This window comes from Felis catus, chromosome E1 (genome assembly GCF_018350175.1).
Source record: "Felis catus isolate Fca126 chromosome E1, F.catus_Fca126_mat1.0, whole genome shotgun sequence".
Lineage (NCBI taxonomy): Eukaryota > Metazoa > Chordata > Mammalia > Carnivora > Felidae > Felis > Felis catus.
The window spans coordinates 20923062-20944051 of NC_058381.1; the positions used below are offsets into that span (position 1 = coordinate 20923062).

At 50.7% G+C, this 20990-nt stretch overlaps 1 protein-coding gene across 5 annotated transcripts in view; it reads left to right on the top strand.

Moving 5' to 3' along the window:
- SPACA3 (sperm acrosome associated 3) overlaps positions 1-10196 on the top strand; it is a 37299-nt gene extending 27103 nt beyond the window's left edge. For 3 of the 5 annotated variants that reach the window (XM_019817512.3, XM_019817511.3, XM_023244613.2), the window contains 4 exons: positions 6037-6311; positions 7138-7296; positions 7688-7766; positions 10021-10196. In XM_019817512.3, the coding sequence (XP_019673071.1) occupies positions 6125-6311; positions 7138-7296; positions 7688-7766; positions 10021-10087 (492 nt within the window). In that variant the 5' untranslated portion in view covers positions 6037-6124 and the 3' untranslated portion in view covers positions 10088-10196. Of the gene's footprint in view, positions 1-2530; positions 2698-6036; positions 6312-7137; positions 7297-7687; positions 7767-10020 lie in introns of those variants that run through there. The other 2 variants (XM_019817510.3, XM_006940080.4) reach the window with 2 other exon arrangements.
- Positions 10197-20990: the final 10794 nt, after the last annotated feature.

Sequence of the window (20990 nt, forward strand, 5' to 3'; positions counted from 1 at the left end):
AGCCACCCGGGCACCCCTAAAAAATCTTGTTCTTCACAATGGGAAAATAGACATAGGGGACTCGTGAGGCATCTCCCAGTCTGCTGGGAGCAATGAAGAAGGTACTGATGTCATGTGATGGAGGCAAGATGACATATTAGCGTCAGATGCTGTGCAAGGGTACCAGGGACTCCCAGCTCAGCCCAAGTGGGCCAGAGGAGGAAGCCCAGCTTCAGTGATGTTTAAAGGACTAGAAGCCAACAGGGAGTTGGATAGAAAGGATGTGTTTGACAGAGGGAATAACATGAAGCATAGCATACATGACATGGATGCAAAGCATTATCACATATTTAAGGATCTATAAAAAGTCTGGTTAGGACAGTGGTTCTCAGCCCTGGTAGCATTTGGGGATCTCCTGGAAACATTAAAAAAAAAATACTGATGCCTGAGCCCCACCCCAGAGATTTTGATGTGATTAGCCTGGGATGGGTCCTAGGCATCAGCATTTTCTCTAATGTGCTGCCGGGGGCTGAGAACCAGGAATGTAAGAGCTGCTTCTGGGGAACTTAAACCTGCAAGGAGTCAGTGGAGGGTCTCTACTAGGATGTGGTCAAGAATCTGAGCTGCCTTTGGGGCAACAGGAAAGTCTCCCGCAGAGCTCAGGGGAGAAATAAAGACCCACCGAGCCCCAACTGGGACCTTATCTGCCCTCATAACTGTTCCTTTTGAGCTGCTGTTTCTTATTCACCAGTTAAAAGTGAAAGTCAAGTGGGAAATAACAAAACATACAATAAAACAAAATAAGCTGAAAGATTACTCAATAAAAAGAAGCGATAAAATAGTAAAAGCAGGCCAATGCAGTAAAAACCCCAAATCTCAACCAGACAGAATCACCACCAAGGGCCAGACAATAAAAGCAAGAGCTAAAATGTACTGAACTAAGTGGTAGGCATCTTCATGCATCACGAAAGGATTATTTCCATTTTACAGAGGAGCATAATGAGGCTTGGGGAGATTGAGTGCTGTGGTTCTAGTGGGCAGGGCAGGCTAAATAGCCAGTAGGGGGCAGAGCAAGACATTGAACTTGGGTGTACTTAGCTCAAGTCCAGAGCTCTGAAGGCTCAAGCCTGGCTGCACACTGGAGTCATCTGGGGAGCCTTTAAGAAATACTGATGCCATGGGGCACCTGGGTAGCTCAGTTGGTTAAGTGTCTGACTTCGGCTCAGGTCGTGATCTCGAGGTTCATGAGTTTGAGCCCCACGTTAGTCTCTGTGCAGAGTGCTCAGAGCCTGGTGCCTGCTTCAGATTCTGTGTCTCCCTCTCTACCCCTTCCGCACTCGCACTCTGTGTGTATCTCTCTCTTTCTCAAAAATAAACATTAAAAAAAATTTTTTAAAGAAATACTGATGCCAAAAAGACATTTCTCCAAAGAAGACATGCGAATGGTCAACAGGTATATGTGAAACAAAAACAAAAACAAAAACACAAAACGTTTAATGTCATTAAGCATTCAAGAAATGCAAATCAAAACCGCAAGGGAGATATCACCTCATATTTATCAGGATGCCTCTTATCAAAAAAACAAAGGACCACAAAGCGTTGGCGAAGATGTAGAGAAATTGGAACCTTCGTACGCTGTTGGTGGGAATGCAAGACGGTGCGGCCACAGTGGAAAACAGTAAAAATGAAACGACCGTATGGTTTAGAAGTCCCACTTCCGGGTATTTTTCTGAAATAATTGCAATCGGGATCTCAAAAAGATATTAGCACTCTCGTGTTCACTGCAGCGTTATTCACAACAGCTGAGATGTGGAAAAACCTAAATGTTCCTCCACAGATGAATGGTGAGAGAAGATGTGGTATATGCACACAATGGTGTGCTATTCAGCCAGAGAACAAATTGACGGTTGCTGGAGGCATGGGGGGAGGGGTTAAAGGGGTGATGGGCACTTGTGAGGATGAGCACTGGGTGTCATATGTAAGAGATGAATCACTGGGTTCTACTCCTGAAGCCAAGACTACACTGCATGTTAACTACCTTGAATTAACAAATGAAATGAACTGATCACAGAAAAAAACTTCCCTGTGGGGCACAGACACAGGTGTCACGTGTCCTTCCACTTCACGTCTTTGTCCCTCAGGCTTTAGGGTCCGCGGCATCACCTTTGTCCTAGGCTTGTCCACACTGAACTGTCATCATTCAGATGCAGAAGGCAGGCCTTCTGTGGCTCAGCACTAAGGAAGAACTTTTTGCCAGTGCGAGCAGTTTGACGGTGAGGGAGGCTGCCTGAGGGGGCGGTGTGCACCTGCCATTGTCATCCCTGGGCAACCACCTGAAGGGTCCTGTCGGGAGCTGAGGAGTCATCCTTCAACATATTGTGGTGTGTGTGTGTGTGTGTGTGTGTGTGTAGATGGCCAAGAAGGGTTGGGCCTAGCTACTCCTAACATGTTCCCAGTCCCGAAATTGAGGGGTTCGGGGGGCCAGTTGAAGCTCAGTGGGCGAAGATGGTTCTAGAAGATGAGGTCACATAACTGGGAGGTTCCAGAAGCCTCTACATCAGTCTGGAGCCTGCCCTCTCGCATCATTCTCTTAAAGCTGGGTGCCTGGGGCACTAGCACTACCATGGGGGTGTCCTGAGCTGAAGCAGGGTGTTGGGTCACTGCTGCTGCCGCCACTGTCACTGCTGTGTCAGCTCTGGTGGGGACGACACCTGATCAGTGAGCCCCCTTCCCCTCTTTCTGTAGCTGTTAACCAGTCCCTGGCTGGCCTGGCCAGAGAGGGGCATGGAAAAAGAAAGGTCGTGGTCAGAAATGGAGGGGGGTTCGTCCTGGGCTGGGAGAGCACCCAGCTGAGAGAGAGAGGAGACCTTGCTGGCAGGTGTCTGGTCTCTGAATTATCAGATCTCACTCCTTGTACACCTTGACCTGCCGTGAAACCCTCAAGATGAAATTAGTTTTAAATCTCTTGGCTACAAAAAGTCAAAAACAATCTCCATGTAGCAGTCAACTTGGTTTCTTCATCCATAAAGGGGGATATTACTCCTACGCCTCTCGAGTTGTTGAGAAGATTAGATGAGATTAAGTTAGAAAACATCCAGGAAAGGCCCAGCTCAGTGTCCGTCAGGTTTGGAGAACTCAGTGAGGTTCCCCTGACTCCTGACCTCCCCGCCTCCAACTTTGCTGGGGAGGGTTCAGGCTGTTGGGGTCAGGACCTCAGGATACTTCAGTTTAAGCCGCCACTCCAAACCAGCAGCTCTGCTTGATGCTTAGGATGTGAAGAGAAACAAGATGGCCATTGTTCTTTGGAAGTTCACTTCATGGTGGGAAAGACTCATGCATATTACAGTCCAGTGTGACAGAGGGACAGCAGAGGCACAGGGTGCTCGAGGAGTGTGGGGGTGTTGGAGAACTCAGCTCTGGTGTGACCCTTCAAGTATAATAAGAGTTAGCCATGGAAAGGAAAGAGAGGGCTACTGCTTCAGACAGTGGGATCACCATGAGCGAACGGTATGGCATTACAGGAACTCACTGTGTGAGTGAAAAGAGGTCCACATGGCTGGGTCACCAGGGGCCTTGTGGACCATGCCTAGGAGCAATGATGAAGGGAGCCAACGCAGGGTGTCAGGTGGCCAGGCTTTTTGTTTAAAAAAAACAACAACAACTCATGGTGGCAAATGTGTGTAGAACAGTTCGGAAGAAGAGTCAGGACTAGATGTAAGGAGCCTACTAGCGTGCCGTGATGGTGGTCTGAACTCTTGGAGGGAGGGTACAATCAGTGGCACTTTGGGATCTATGGTTAGGGAAGGGTGAAGGGGGGTAGCGACAGAAGGAGTGAAGAATGCCATCCATGTTTCTAGTTTGGATAAATATGTTTAAAGCCAAGAATGTTTGAACCCCAGAAATGAAAGACTTAAAGGAAGCAGATTTTAGTGGGGACATCAGTTCTGTTTTGGACATGCTTAGTCTGAGGTGACTGTGGGATATCCAAGTGGAGATGTCCAGGAGGCAGCTGCACAGGACGTCTACCGTTCTGGGGAAGACGGAATACGACGTCATCAGCCGCGGGTGGCAGTTCACAGTGGGGCTGTCCACAGGGTATCCTGATGTGAAAGAGAGGAGGGAAAAAGGCTGACGAGCATGCCAGCACTTAAGACGTAGGCAGAGTGGAGTCCATAAAGGGAATCAGAGGAAATAGCCTGAGAAGAAGCAGGGGACCCAGGAGAGGGGGCATCATGGAAGCCAAGAGAAGGAAGAGAGGCCACAGGTGAATTGGTCAGCACCGAGAGGGGCTGCTGAGGGCCCCCGTGGGACGAGAAGTGACAAGGCCCATTGAACTGGGCAGAACAGTTTCAGCGAGTGGTGGTGGTGCTGAAGCTAACCATCATGGGGCTGAAAGCAAAAGGGGAGGTGAGAAAGGGGTAATTTTTCCCATAGACGTTTCCATGAGAAGAGAGGGAAAGAGACCAGTCAGTATAGATAATGACGAGACCCAAGCGCATCCATGCATCAGAGGAAGGAGAGGCGGTAGGAGGAGGTGCCGAGGACCCCAAGAGAGGAGAGGTGATCCATGGGGCAAGGTTGAGAGGCAGGAAAGGGTGAAATCTGGAGTTCGCAGATGCGACGGACCTTGACAAGTGCAGGGGCGATGCATGGTCAGGCTAGAGGGGTGGAGGTGAGCGGGATGAGGCCACTGCTGCCTCAGGGAGGCAGGAGGTGAGGTCTTCTGGGAGCTTGGGGGTGGGTCAGGGAGGGGAGGAGGCTTGCGGACAGCCATGAGCGTCTTGAATACTCTTTGAGGGAAATGGGAGAGAGAAAGCTGGCCAAGGACGAGCATTAGTGCTGGTGCCAGAAATACTCCATAATAGAAATAACTAACCTATTTTTAGTACAAAGAGCTAAGTTCTCCCCGTGCCTTTCTCTTCTCATTCATTCTTCCAACAATCTTACGAGGCAGGTATTATTCACTTCCTCGTCGCATAGCTGAAGAAAATGAGGCTTGGGAAGTGTCCAAAGTCAGAGATGTTGAGCAGTGAGGAGGTGGGGTTCAAACTCAGGGCTCACTGAGAAGCCCCACCCTTAATCCACTTGTCACCCTCAATGGCTTGAAGGCCCATTGGGGTTGGAGGCCAGGGGTTTTCAGGGACACCCTTTTGTGAGGTGTGTGGAGGTTTGTGTGTCTATCTCTGAAGGTGGAGAGCAGGTGTGGTGGGATAGAGGTCACAGGAGAGGTGGGAAGATGTGTCAGGGGTTGGGGTCAAGGAGGCACTGGAATGGAGGGTTGCGGGAAGAGGGGAGGGGGTAAGATGCAGGGATGGCAAGGCCATGGGAGTGGGTGGCTGAGACAGAGTGGAAGCCATAACCAGGGACGAATGTCCTCCGTGATATCGAGGGCTGGCCAACAGAGCCAGAGCTGAGAGGCAAGCCAAAGGAACCGAGGTCAGAGCTTCAAAGGAGAGAGGCTTTTGCAAGGTGATGGTTTAGAAAGGGTGGTGGGCACGCAGGAGAGTTTCAGTACCACCTCGGGGCCATGTGTATGTGAAAGGGCTGCCCCATTGGGAGGGCTGCTGGGTGGCAGTGTTGTATGGGGGACTTTATTTCAGTCCAGGCTCAGCACTAGGAGAGACTTCCTCTGATGGCCGGGTTTTAGGGACTGACTTACACTGTGATGACATTGCTGGGCCCTTGCCCTCCGGAAACACGTGCTCATGGCCATAACTCATGGAGCTCTGGAGTCCTGTAAACTTTGGTCTCATTCCAAATGTTGCCCCTTCCTAGTTGTGTAACACAGGGCTTTGGGATTCGATCATGCCTGGCAGGTGGTATGGAGCTCCAAATAGGCTCATGTTCTTCCCCATGTGGCCTCCCCTCTCAGCTGCTGGGGAAAGGATAGAGCAAGATGGAGAGGAGATCGCCTTAGGGAACCCTCTCCTGGATCTCGAATCTCAGAGGCGTGGCTGATGCTTCGTCAGGGCCGCAAGGGAGCTGATTTGCAATGTCGGAGCCTTCTGCCCCTTTCCCCAGGTACGCTCAGGCCCTGGTTTTCTTTTTCTTCCAAAGGGTAACCTTCTGTGACTGGACGGCCAGGGCTGTTGAGCTGTCTGCCATCTCAAAACCCAGCTGTGAGCCAGCGTGGCAGGGGCTGTGCATGGAAGCCAGGAGCTGGGCCCCCAGAAGGCAACTGTGCCCGCCGGGCATCATGCTGCTGGCCTTTGCTACTCTGCTCAGCTGCCTGCTCACCTCTGGCCAGGCCAAGGTCTACAGTCGCTGTGAGCTGGCCAGAGCCCTCCAGGATTTCGGCATGGAGGGATACCGGGGATACAGCATGGCTGACTGTGAGAACCCCTCTCCCTTCCAGGCTTCCCCAGGCTCCCCCCAGGTGCCTCCCCTTCCTCCTAGCCTCCCTCCCCGCTCTCACTCAGGGAGTGTGGCCTTGTCAGTTTTCCGAGCTTCAGCTCTCCTTTGGACATCGAATGTTCTATGATGGGTAGGTGACACTCAGCACAAGTTCGATACATTAGAGGCAGGCCACAAGCAGCCCGGTCAGCATTCTCCTTCATCCTCTACCCCTGCTGCTAAGGTCACCTGCCAAGGGAACAGAATAGCTTAGTACCCTAATCATAATGGCCGCCAAGAGGATAGGATAGTCCCATTGACTTTCAGGGTAGACTGAGCAAAGCAGTAACACCAAACTTTTCAAGCTGCTGGTAGATTTTTGGGAAGCTGTGAAGTCCAGCCACATCTGGACTCATTTTGTTTTTTTTTTTCTATTGCCTGCCTCCTTGCTAGCGCAGCTGTGTCTTCCTCGTCTTGCCTCTAAAGATCTGGCTCTTTCTTGTTCATTCAGCCCACAAAGATTTCTTGGGCCCCACTGTGTGCTGAGTGGTAAGGTAGCAGGGAGGCTGCTCTAGGAGTCAGGAGGCCTGAGGGAACAGTCTTGACTCTTGCCCTTTGGTAGCTGTGGTGACCTTGAGTGAGTCACTTGCTCCCCTGAGCCTTGATGGAGTCATTTGCAAAGTAGGCAGGAGTCTGGCAGCCCTGACCACCTTGAAGCAGGAACTGAGGCTCAGAGGAGCTACTGTGGCGTCAGCACCGTGAGTGTCCTGGTCTGTGCTGGCCTCGGTCATCTGACCCTCAGGCCCGCGTCTCCACCCTATGCAGGGGTCTGTCTTGCTTACTTCACAAGTGGCTTCAATACAGCTGCTGTGGACCATGAAGCCGATGGGAGCACCAACAATGGCATCTTCCAGATCAGCAGCCGGAAGTGGTGCAAAAATCTCAGCACTGATGTCCCCAACTGGTGCCAGATGTACTGCTCCGGTAGGGTCGGGCCTGAGCTTGGGGCTGCCTGGGGCCAGGCCTCTGCACCTGCCTTTGCTTCTTTCCTGGGGTGGTTTGCTCCCCTTGCTTTTATCTCTGAGTGGGAATCTGAGTGGGAGACCCCCTGGGCCTCCCAAGGAGAGTGGGATGGGGCAAGTGATGAGTATGGGTCCTCCATGAATCTGATTTGGGGTCCCAGATGGGAGACTGTTCTGAGAGATATAGGAATGTGGGGAGGGGAGTGATACAGTGACAGGGGTTGAGAGACAGGATTGCATTTAGGATTGTGGAAGGCGTGTGTGTGTGTGTGTGTAAGAGAGAGAGAAACAGAGTGTGGATGTCTAGCTCTGTCCCCTGTTCCCTCATCATGTTTCTCTGCCTCCCACCCCAGACTTGCTGAATCCTAACCTTAAGGACACTGTCATCTGTGCCATGAAGATAGCTCAACAGCCCCAGGGGCTGGCCAGCTGGTAAGTGACGTGGTCTGGACCCCCCCTGGGTGATGTGGCCAGGACTAGTGGACAGCAAGAGGGAAGTTTCTTTTCTGAGTGTTCACTTTGTTTTGGCCACCGTTCCCTGGCTTCACAATCTACTTTGCACGTGACTTTCGACCATAGAGATCGCTATTTATGGACAATACGCTGAGTGTCAGGGAGGGCGAGGAATTCACTGCAGCTCATGGAGACAAGCCTGGCTCTCCCAAAATGTGCCTATGTTAGGGTGCCTGCCTACAGGTCCGCCAGACCCGGGTCTAGCCAACCTTGTCTGTGTGTTTGCTTCTTTAACTGTGGCATCTTCATCTAAACTAACTTTGGGAGAAAAGCCCAAGACACATGATGGATCAAGGAAGCAAGTCCTTGCTTGAAGCATGGGTGGGCGCCCCGGAGCCTCATCTTGTCAACTTTCTCTTTTCCTGCCTGTTTCCCACAAGATGGCCTTTGCAGCCACCATCCTCACAGGCAAGGGAGTTGGATGAGCATCTCATGGGGCACTGGACTAGATCTTTGGTTTGCAGAGTGGCGTCTGAGGCAGTGGCCCTACAGCCTTCTCTGATAGGGGTCTCACTGCTTAGTCTCCAACCTCCCTTTCCCCATGTTTCTGGATAAGAGACCAACAGGGGCAGAATGTGGGGAGGGTGAAATACACTAGGTGGCCACAGCCCCGGAACTAAAGACAGATGTGACTGTCACAAGGCAGGTAAAGCAGTCTGGGAGGCAGTGAGTGTCAGCCCAGGAGGGGAGGGAAGGGAGAGAGACTAGAGGTAGGGGGATGGTGGGGAAGCATTTGCAGGAGTCCAGGTGAGAGATCCAGGGTCTGCACTAGGACAGTTGCAGGGGTGATGGACAGGAGGGGGGTTGGCTAGGAGGGCTGTGGAGGAGACATTGGGACAGATGATATGTGGCAGTGAGGGAGAGGACAAGGTAGAAATGACTGTGAATCTAAAGAAGGTTCAAGATGTGCCTTGACAATGGCTACAGCTTTGGAGATGTGTTGGCCTGGGAACAGTTGACATTCCAGGACCGGAATCTGGAGTGGGGCAGGATCGGCAGGACATAACACACAGCTATAAGGTCAGGAAGGGTGAGTGCAGGCTCGGCAGGAGTCTAAGGGTTTGAGGCCTTGGATACCGCACCCTGGGATGGAAGACATGGGTCCTTTTGGGTTAAAGGAAAGAACAGCTCTTTTATGCACTGGGAGTAAATTGATGTCAGGTATCACCCCTGAGATGTGGCTGAGGCTAATAACAGGCTGTGGTTCCAGAAAGTAGAAAGAGACGGTTTCTTTCTTTCACCTGCACATACTGAGAGTGCCAGGCTCTGTGCTGGGTGCTGGGCTTCAGAGAGGCTGAGATCCAAGTCTTTGTCTTCGAGGGTCTCACAGTCTAATGGGAGAGACAAACGAGCCAGGTGACCACACTTCGTTGATGGATCTATAGAGGCCCTTTAGGGGCACAATTGGTCATTGGGCTCTTTGACATTGACATTGTGGAGTTACCAAGGCTTGGAACCCCTGACAACTTGGGACTGCAGCACCCCAGGATCTTGTTTATCTTCCTTCCTCAAGATGCTAATGTGAGGCAGGAGAAAGGTAATGGTCCTGAAAGAGCCCATAAACTATAGTTACCAACAATTGAAAGACCAGAACCGGTAGCCACAGAGACGTGGCTGTGGCTATAGTTCTGTCATTTACTAGCTACGGATCTTGGGCAAGTAATTTGCATCTGAGACTCAGTGTTTGATCTGGAGTATAGGGAACATGATACCTGCTTAATCTATGTTGTAGGGCTGCCGAGGGTGGGGGAGTGCAGACAAATGAGTGAGGGATAGGACAGTGTTATGTAGACTGTAAAGGGCTGTACGCTTGTAAGGTGGCATTACTGTCAGCAGAAGGAGCATGGTGTAAGAAAAGAGCACTGGACTAGGGCTCTGGACGCCAGGAGTCCAGGCCTTTGCCCCTGCCTTCCGGGTGAACTTGAACAAATTACCTTGTATCTCTATTGGTAAAATAAGGAGCCTAGACAGATGACTTTTTAAGGCCGTTGTCTTCCCTTTTTACCCCTTCTTTGTTAGTTAATGGGGTTTACTTGTCCCTTTTTCCCTTTCTAGCCCCTTTCCTTACCTCACTTCTGGTTTAGAGCCCACACCTCCTTCCTGTTCTTCTCTGAGCAGGGACTAAAGGCTGCAGCTGATTTGGTCTCTCCTCTTCCCCATCCCTCACCCTCAGGGAGGCCTGGAGGCGTCACTGCCAGGGCAAGGACCTCAAGGACTGGGTGGATGGCTGTGACTTGTAGGATCCTCTGTGGATGGACCGGGCCACGCACAGCAGGCTGGGAGATGTGGTTTGGTTTCTGACGCAGGCTTGGGAAGACAAGCCAACTAATAAAGAGTGGTTTAACCCAAGTGTGGTTCTCTGCTATCGCTGTGTTTCCTGATGGCATGTCAGAGCCAGAGCATCTCAGGGTTTCTTCACCGTCCAGCCGGGCTGGGCTGCAGGTGGGCTCCAGAAAGCCTACCATGGAAGTCTTGCTTCCATTTCTGGAGGCCTGGCGGGGGGGCGGAGGAGGGGGTCAGTGCCTCCCTTGCCCGTGCCTGGTAGAGTTTCCTAGACCCTCTACCTGGATCTAGGTTTGCCAGATTTAGCTAAGCAAAAAACGATAACCAAAACACGATGCTTGAGTTAAATTTGAATTTTGGATACACGACAAATATATTTTACAACATGTGTGTCTCTAATATTTCATGGAATGCACTTATATTAAAAAACTGTGTGTTATGTACCTGAAACTCAGACTTAGCTAGGTGTCCTATATTTTATCTGGTAACCTTACCCGGGTCTGGTGTGGTGTACCCCTGGCTTATCTGGGAGGGTCCTTGGGACATTTATTTTCTGTGACTCTGGTCACAGGGGTGGCACAGTGCCCTGGCCCTCCAGTTGGTGACTGTTAACACACTGGCAGAAGCCAAGGAGGGGTGGTGGGTGGTGAGTGGAGACAACCACCCTGGGCTTCAGCTAGGTTCTCACCCTGCTCTCCAGTGTCCTCTAGTGGCAAGAACTTCAAGTGCTGGTGGCCACCCCAGCCTGGGTAAGGAAGTTACCCCTTGTCCTGCTGACCCTTGCTGGGAGGCTGGAGGATTGGGTGGAGGGTGTGGATGGCTTTCAGGCAGCACACCATACTTCTATGCTTTCCTCAATATGTGGGACCCTCTGAAGGAGGCGGCGCTGTCTCCCATTCACCTCGAGCTCAGAGTCCTCAGGATGGATGTGTCTGAAGGAGGAAGGTGGGCAGGGTCTCAGGATCACTGTGGATGTGGTGGCAAGCGAAGTATCTGAGGTGATGTTGAGAGTTTGAGCCCTGAGTTGAGACTGTAGATTCTTCTGGAAAGGACTCAGAGAACCCTGCAGTTCTCTGCACGGTTGGCATCTCCCAGGGAGAAGAGATGACTGGGATGTTGACCGCCCCTCCCTATCAACCTGCCATCTCCAAATCCACTGGTCAGCAAACAGCAGAGGGTGTCTGAGTTCCACAGTTGGTGAGGCAGGCCAGTCTCCTGTCCGCTGCTGGCCTCGTGTTGGGTTGCTCGCATCACCAGAGTATAGTTGGCCCTGCCTCGTGTCCCACCTCCCCAGGGGAGCTTTTGACTCCAAGTCAAGGTGATGCTAAAGCTTGAGGGTTACTCACACAAGTGGACAGTGGTGAAGGAGAAAGTCCTTGCTGGGAGTTGGGGGTCTGGGGGATCAATGATGAACGGATACATTCTCATTAAGTTGTAGGGAGATACTGCTCTCTTTTTAGTATCAAAGCAACACTGTGCCTACCATGTGCCATGCATCACTGAATCTAGACCCTAGAGCAATTATTATGATGGGAATCTCCTTGTTATCCCCATTCTACAGATAAGGAGACAGGAGAGATAAATTTGTGCCCAGGTCAATATGATCCCATGTGTGCTCTTAGGTCATTGTACTTTGCAGAGAGGTGGTTGTTCTGGGTCACCTGAAGTCCGCTCTCTTGCTCACCTGGCTGGAGACCCTTGGCCCATTATCTCTGGATGATTCATACAGTCTATTTCAACTTCACTTTATGTTTCTGCTGCTTGCAATCAGTTGATTGCTCCACTGAGTGCCATTCACTCGGGAGTGGGTAGTGAGGCCCTCGGATAGATGCAAGAGTTGTTAAAAGGACTTGGAGGCTCTAGGCTGGGGTGATGGCCTTGGGGCCCCTAAAAATGGGACTGGGAAGCGGTCAGGCTTGGACAAAGGATCCTGGAGGCCTGGTGGTGGACCAGGAGCAGGTAGTGATGGAAGAGAAGAATCCGGGAGAGAGCCCTCATCTGTGCATGAGGGGTAAATGGTCTATATTTAACCTGGAAGTTTCAATTTCTAAGTGATGTGCTCAGGTTGAGGACAGTAACCAGGCTATGTCCTGGCATCTCCCTGCTTCCACATCACATTCTCGCCCCACATTCCATTGTTCATTATGTCCAGTCTGTCTTACCTTTTTATTTAAATTTAAATTTATTTTATTTTACTTTTTTGAGGGGGAGGAGGGGCAGAGAGAGAGAGGGAGACAGAATCCAAGGCGGCTCTAGACTCCGAGCTCTCAGCACAGAGCCCAATACAGGGCTCGAACTCACGAACCGTGAGATCATGACCTGAGCCGCAATCAAGAGTCAGACACTTAACCTACTGAGCCACCCAGACGCCCCTCTTTTACCTTTTTAATCTATCTGAAAACTGTCCCTTCTTTCCATCTCAGATACCACTACTTTAAACTCAAGCCCTTGGCACTTTTTTCCTAGGACGACTGCAATTTGGCCTTGTGAGGATGTCCCTTGCCATCCCGCCTCCTCCCTTCCAGTGAGCTTTCCACCCTGTTACTCCCTTGCATTCTGGCCACAATGACTTTTCTCACCTTCAGGTTAAAGACCAAGTTCCTCGGCTTGGTACACAAGATCTTTCACGAGGCCGGCTCAGCCAACACCTATACATCATCTCTTAATTGTTCAGAAAATTTGCTGTGGCTGGTTTGCATCCCCGGCATCCCTGGGTGTAGCATGCTGCCTCATATCTGTCACCAGCCCCTGCCACTCTTCCCCGTCATTACACTCCAGCTGATCAATGCTGTCCTTTGAGGCAATAGGCTTGTTTTCAAAGAAGGGCTTTCACACCTGCCCTTTGTCTTCCTGAAATGCCATTTCCTCAGATCTTTGCATGGCTATTCCTTTCTCTTCCACCAGCTCTTGTCTCCATCTCACTTCCTCAGATTGACTTCTCTGACCCCTGTAGCTGAAGGAAACTCCTCTCCCCTCCTGTCACTGTCTTACCTCCGTAGCGTGTATTACTGTCTGAGATGATTTCATGCACGTGTGAATTTACATACATCCTTTTTCAATCTCCTTATACTAGATTGTAAACACTATGAGGGCAGGAGATGGGTCTGTTCCTTCTATTTCCAGCACTTGGAATAGTGGCTGGCACATAGTGGGTTCTCAGTGCATGGATGAACCTGTTGAATGCATGACTGATGCATGAAAGAATGAACGGTAGGCGGTCAGCTAATGTTTGCTGAGTCAGTGAATGAATGAGCCCTGATACCTTTCAAGAGAGCAGCAATTCATGCAATGGTATTAAGTACCAGCTATGTGTCAGGCCCTAGACATCCCTCAAGATGGACCTGCTGCCCCTCCTGAGCCCCCTTGGGGAGACTTTCTACCTCTCAGGGGGACCACCCTGGCCACTTTTCATCCAAATGCCACTTACTTCCCCCTCGGCTATGTCTTATAGACAGAGTTCAGCATGATTTGGGAAGAGCTGGCACAGTGTTCCCCCTGCCCCCTCTTTTATCCTCGCTGCCTGACCCTGGGAAAGTCACTCCACCTCTCTGAGCCTCAGTGTTCCTCAGGGGCCAGAAGAGCTGATAAAGGCCACCTTGCAATACTGTGTCGATCGCATAATATAGAGCAGTGTGGCACCTAGTACAGGGCCTGGCACAGCGGGTGGAGGGGGGGGCGTTAAGAAATAGTGGCCCCTTGGGGCGCCTGGGTGGCGCAGTCGGTTGAGCGTCCGACTTCAGCCAGGTCACGATCTCGCGGTCCGTGAGTTCGAGCCCCGCGTCAGGCTCTGGGCTGATGGCTCGGAGCCTGGAGCCTGTTTCCGATTCTGTGTCTCCCTCTCTCTCTGCCCCTCCCCCGTCCATGCTCTGTCTCTCTCTGTCCCAAAAATAAATAAACGTTGAAAAAAAAATTTTTTTAAAAAGAAATAGTGGCCCCTTGTTTGGTTTCCCTGAGCTCTGGGGGTCCACCTGGGGAGCAATGGTAAGCGTATGTCCTGCCTGTCTTGGGATCTGGGGCATACCTGGGAAGCCTGCGCCATGTCCTCAACAGTTTGCTAAGACAGAGCAGGAGAAGATGGGAGACTGTGGGAAGGGGAAGCAGAAGGAGAAGGGGAATGGTTTGGACAAGGTGGCAGAGATTTCTACAGAAGGCAGGGAGAATGAAGTACGTTATTTTCCCTTTTTTTAGTCCAAGTCAGCTCATTCTTGACTAGTGTGGCTCCAGGAGACTAATGGGACGTGGGATTTTCTAGATCTTCTGTGCTGAGTGGGATGAATGCTCCAGAAGATGATTGGCTCCCTAAGGTGCTATCTCTTCTCTACCTGGAGGTACATCTGAAGCAGGCAGAGACTCCCGGCAGCTGAGGGGGATTCTGCCAAGCTCTCTTCTTGAGCTGGGTTCCTGTGCTCTGTCTGGGAGACTCGCCATCTCAGCTGGGTACACCTATTTTCTTTCCACTCCAGGCACTGGCCTGAAGCTTCTAGAGTGGGAGGCTGGCCTGGTCAGACGGGGTCCAGCCCTTACTGACCACCTCCTACGGGGTGGCATATGTGTGACCACTTCCTGCCTATGGCCAGCGTTACAAACCGAGCACAAGCCTCTCTTCTACAATGTGCCCAGAATGCTTCCCGATGCTTCAGTGGAAGCCACTGTCCATGAGTTGGCAGGTAAGAAGGGCGGGGCTTCATCATGTGTCAGGCGCCACACTGGTTCTTTCCACAGTTCATCTCATTACCCTCACAGCATGCTTAAGAAGTAGAGATTTTTAGAAGGAAACTGAGTTCCAGAGAAGTTCTAGAGTTTGGCCGTGGTAATGCAGTTGGTGGAGCTGGGATTCAGATGGAGCCATTGGACCCCAAAGGCTGTGCTTTGTCCTCGGCATGTCAGGTCCCCACAGCTGACCAGCCCGTGGACTCTAGCTGGCGGGACCCCTGGGGATGGGAAGGCACAGTGGAGGGAGGGCAGTGGAGAAACTAGCCCACTCCCATTCATCAGGGGTCTGTCCTTCCCAGATCCCCCAGGTTCTTCTCTGCCTCTAAGCCTGTGCTCTGGTATTTGCCTGTCAGGCAAGGCTTTAGCCAAAACCTACACCACCTCAGCCCTGCAGACACACGGGGTGCACTGTGCCTTGTGCACCTTGGCGGTAGCTCTCTCACCGCCCAGATTCTTGCATGCACATCTGTGGCCCGCCTCTGCCCAACTGGATCCTGAGCCCCCGAAGCTGTGTCGTCTTGGTATATGAACCCACAGTGCCTGGCACATAGTGGGCACACAGAAAATGTCCATGGGGTGAGGGATTCTGGACAGAGACCCTGCCTGGCGGTAGGATATCTTCTTCCAACTGTTCCTTGACTTCCTCCAAGACTGGTTGAGTTGGGTATGCTTTGGTGCCCACCAATCGCTTTGTCTTGGCCCTTTTTTTTTCTTTTTGATGCAAAAAGGTGATTTTTTTTTCAATGTTTATTTATTTTTGGGACAGAGAGAGACAGAGCATGAACGGGGGAGGGGCAGAGAGAGAGGGAGACACAGAATCCGAAACAGGCTCCAGGCTCTGAGCCATCAGCCCAGAGCCCGACGCGGGGCTCGAACTCACGGACCGCGAGATCGTGACCTGGCTGAAGTCGGACTCTTAACCGACTGCGCCACCCAGGCGCCCCAGGTGATTTTTATTAAAGCATGGGACAGGACCCATGGGCAGGGAGAGCTGCCTGTCTTGGGCTTATTTTAACTTGGATATACTTCCTTTTGAAAGGACACCACAAAGTCTGAATTCTTCTAAAGACAAATGGCCCATGATGGTGATAAGTTAGCCACATGAGCCACTTCCTTCAGAGGCATGGCGTGGAGAGCAGCTTCAAGGAGAGAAGACATTCAAATTCCCCATCCCAATGCATCACTCACAGGCATTATCAGGGGCTGTTTATTTATTATTATTATTATTATTATTATTAGTTGTGGTTGTTTTCAAGTTAAAAAAATTTTTTTAATGTCTATTTATTTTTGAGAGAGAGAGAGATTGGGGGAGGGCCAGAGAGAGAGAGAGAGAGAGAGAGGGAGACATAGAATCCAAAGCAGGCTCCAGGCTCTGAGCTGTCAGCACAGAGCCCTACGTGGGGCTCAAACTCACAGACCGCAAGATCGTGACCTGAGCTGAAGTCAGTCTCTTAACCGACTGGGCCCCCCAGGCCCCCCATTGTTATCTTGTTTTTTAAAGAAAAAAACAACATTACCCCCCTGCTCGGAAATGAATGAGATGTCAACAGTCGTGTGTGTCTGGGGCTCAATAGCTCCCAGAGAACACAAGGCATGCATTTCCTGCATGTGTACGGTGGGGCCAGTGGTCACGTTCCTTAAGAACCGGGCCACAGGGATGTTTGCAAAGCAAGCTGCAGCTGCTTTCTATGTATGCAGGTCTCCTCAGTCCTCAAAATCATCGCATGCATAAAATAATTTTATGAAATCACATCTCAAGGTTCTCTGTTCATATTCATTTTCTGCTCGCTCATTCATTTTGCCATCTGTGGGAACTCATTAGCACACAAGCTGCAGCAGGTGCCAAAGGTTTAAAAAAAATTATGGGGGGAGAAACTTGAAATTGATCAAATCCTACCTATCTTTTCTTTTTCCCTCCTGTAAATTGAAAAATGACAGCCATTATGTCATTTTAGGAGAAGTGTTGGTTGCTCTTTGTGGTGCTGTGGCGCTTTTGAGAAGGAAAGGTTGGCTCTTTCTGGACCAGGGAATCTTTGCCTAGCCTCAGGGCATCCCTAGGGGGCCGCAGATGGGCTCCGGGGGTCCATAACCCTCCTATAATAAAACATATATCTCAGTGACCATGTGCATTTTTTCCCCCTGGGGAGAGAGCTCATAGCTTTCATTTTATTTTGAATCCAAACAAGATTAAGATTCCATGTTTGACAAGAAGAAAACAGAAAAGAAGAAAAGATAGAAAGTATTTTCCTTAGCCCATTGAAGCCTCATAATTACCCTGAAGACCAGGCATCATTAAATACTTGTTTAAATGCCTGACTCTCATTCTCAGCCTGCGCTCATAGACTCTATGACTCTTCTATGACTCTATGACTCATAGACTCCCGCCAAGGGATTATTTGTTTCTCTCCTACCCCCTCTTCTTATATAGAGGGGGAAACTGAGGCCCAGAGAAGTGAAGTAGGTTGTCCAAAGTTAACTTTGGTCGGTTTACTGCAGAAATGGGTTGGAAAGTCAATCCTTGACTCTCTGTAGCCTGTGCCGCGGTTGTTTTGCTCTTGCAAAGTCAGTGAGCATAGAGTTGGGCAAATGTTAAACTGAATTAGGAAGAGACTCTCCGCCTCCCGCCTGTCCTTGGGCTGGATTGGTTCCCCCTGACCTGTTTCTTGATCCCCAGGGAACTTCTGGCCCCAAACGCACCCAACCTATTAGTCCTAGGAATATTCAGATGCATGCACGAGATGATTCCATGTGCCAGGAGTCTCTGAGGAATGAAATAAACCAGACCCTGGCTGGGAAATACCGTCATAGGCACTGGGAAGGCAGGGAAAAGAGCTGAAGGGCCTTAGTGACAACATGCCCCTCATTCTTTGCACCTGCCTGTCTCTCAGTGGTCATTGTGGACAGTTTCCCCTTTCCCTTCTTTGCTCAGATTCCCTGGACCTACATTGGTGGTGTCCTTGCTCTAGCGCCCCCCCCCCCCCCACGCTTGGCGGGTGCTGTTCTCTCCTTCTCCTTCCATTGCAGAACTTGTAGTCATCTGTCTACTTGTCAGAATTCCCTGCTCACATGGTAAATCCCTTGGAGGCAAGTGCCTGGCACATACTGGACAGCCAATCAATGGGAGTCACAATCAATAGTGATCCTGTGTTCTTCCTGTGTTTCCCCTTCCCAGCTACGCCAGGAAACTTGTTCTACGCAGCGTGAGGTTGCCCTGGCTGTGAGTGGATCAGGGCGGGCGGCATCCGTGGCCTCTCGGAGCCCCCTTTTCTATTCTGTAATGGGGAGCTCATGCACTGCTGTTTTCTGGAGGGCCTCACCTCTGCTTCGAGTTTAACTCTCAAAATCAAATGAACACCTTCGAGTTTGTGGAGGAAGAGGTCCCAGGTTTCTCCTTGGGTCTCTAGGGTTAGGCAGGCCGAACTGAGCTTCCCCTGAGCGAACTCAGGTACCCACCAAGATCACGCCCCTGGGTGGTGTCTACCTCCCCCTTCCGCCTTCCCAGTTCGCCAAGAACCTTTCTCCAGAGACCCTCTGTGAACCTTTCTCACCAGGCGTGCTCATGAAGACTCTTACAAAAATAGCTGCAAGCTGGAAAAAGGAAAATAAAATAACTCTGTTTCTCTCTGCCAAAAACAACAAAGCAACAGTGTGCCCGCAGCCAGCTCAGTCCCTGGCATGGCTGTACTCACAGAACGGCTTATTCCCTTTCCTCTCCCTGACTGCAGCCAACTCCACTGATTCTATTTCTGAGGTTACGTGCCGTTATTTGATTGATCGATCGATTGATTGATCGATCGATCTGGCCCTTTGACGTCACTGATAATTCTACCTTGTGGTTTGGACTGGTGACTGTTCCAAACGCCCGGCCTTCTTCTCATCCTTTGGGCCACTCTTGGAAATGTGCCACAGCCCTAAGTCTCTTCTGTCTACCAAATGTCCCCGGGTCTTCACTAAGGAAATGATTACACACATGGCTACTTGTTTGTAATGATAAGAAAAAAAACACCTCGCCCCTCCCAAGAATTCAGGCATACAGCTGTGTCTTTGGTTAACCACTGGTTAACAGCAATCAGCAGCTGGCTATTAATTTACTCTTTCGAATTTCCTGTCTCTTTCCCTTTAAACTGGTTCAGTATGCAGGCCTGCTCCAAGATGAACAAAACCAGAATCCCCAAATCGGAAGGGGTGTGTACGTAGGTGAGCCATGAAGCAATCCAAATCCATGAGAATATTCTGTGCTCCATCACAGATTGATCTGAAGTTGTTTTTTTTTTTTTTAAAGGAAGCCAGAAATCCAATGAAGCAGTTCAAATTGCAACTTAAGATATAGATTTTTAAAACATTTATGAAACTGTTAAACTGGAACAAGGCAGAAACCTCCAATAGATTCCCAACTCACTGATTAGAAATTTCATTTGTTCCTGTCCCCGATGGGAGCAGCCTGAGGACATTTGCTGTTCCTCTGTATCTGACAGTCTAGGCACCAGTAGGATATTTTCCAGCCTGATGCAGTGAGGCGTGTGTTTGTCTAAGGACAGGGACTTCCACACTCCCTGGGAAAGTCTGGAAAAATGATTACTTTCAGTGCTTCTTTTTTTGTGTCATCTTGGTGGGTCTAGAATGGAATTATGAGCCTGGGAGCTTGGGAGTATAGCTTTGGCATGGCCACCGACTCACTGTGTGACACAAGGCAAGTCCCTCCCCGCCTCTCCCGGGTCTGCTCATTTGTTTTTGTTTTTTTTTTCAATATATGAAATTTATTGTCAAATTGGTTTCCATACAACACCCAGTGCTCATCCCCAAAGGTGCCCTCCTCAATACCCATCACCCACCCTCCCCACCCTCCCACCCCTGGGTCTGCTCATTTGGAAAATGAGAGCTATAGTCTATATGGTCCAAAGGGCCTTTGGTAGGTAGAATAGTGGCCCCCAAAGACGGCCACATCTTAATCCCTGCAACTTGTGAATATATTACTCTACATGGCAAAAGAGACTTTGAAGTGTGTGATTAAGTTAATGACCTTGAGATGGGGACATTATCACGGGTTATCAGGAGGGCCTGATCTAATCACAAGAGTCCCTCTAGAGTGGAAGAGGGAGGCAGGAGAGGGTCTGGGATAGAGGGAGATGTGACCCAGGAGGTCACGGTTGTGTGCTGTAAGGACTCCACCCATCGTTGCCAGGTTGGCTGATGGAGGCAGAGGCCACCAGCCACAGAATGTGGGTGGCCTCTGGGAGCTGGAAAAGGTGAAACGGTTTCTCCTCCTGAGCCTCCGGAAGGAAGACAGCCTTGCTGACACTTAGATTTTAGCTCAGGGAGAACTGTGTCCACCTTCTGACCTCCAGAATCCGGAGACAATAAATCTGTGCTTTAAGCCACCGTGTTTGTGGTAACCTGTTACAGCGGTGACAGAAAACTAAAACAGGGCACCTTCCAGCAACCTTGCACTCAGTCCCTAAGGATTAAAGCCAGCTTTGGCAACAGCCTTGCGCATCCCCGCGCCAAAAGGGTGCTTGGGAGGAGGCATCTCAGGGATGCTGTGTCCCATCTGCCTCCTGGCCACCGCGTGTGTGAGCGTGGCTGGTCTGATTTGTCCCCCCCGCGCAGGGGGAGCAGAGCCTCACGTGCCTCAAGTCTGAAGGGGCCTCCAGAGATCCTCTGCGAAGACATGGGTACAGTATTATTTTCATCCTCAAATTAAGGGAACTGAGTCCAGAGAGCACAGCTGCCGAGAGAAGGAGACGGGGCGGGCGCTCCTAGCTCCTGCTACCTGGTTCTTCTCATTTGGTCACTGGGGAAATACCTCTTCCTTGTGCTCGTGGATCAGGCAGGGGAGAGGCGGGGAGAGGGAGGATGATGGTGAGAGACTGGAAGGTAGAGCAAGGGCCAGGCAGTGTTTTCTGCGCATCTGTGCGTGAGGAGGAAGGCGCCAACCATACGAGGCTTTAGGGGAGACCTTGAGTTGGTAGTGATGGGGGAGTGGGGAAAGGGAAAGTTAGGCTACAGGCATCATCCCCTTGGAATTAACATGATGCCGTGAAGACACAGATTCTGCCTGGACAGGAAGCTCTCTCTTGCCGCAGCAGGCACCTCCCCACTAGGCACCTCCACCCTCCGATCCTGCCTGGACATCCTCTCAGCAGTAGC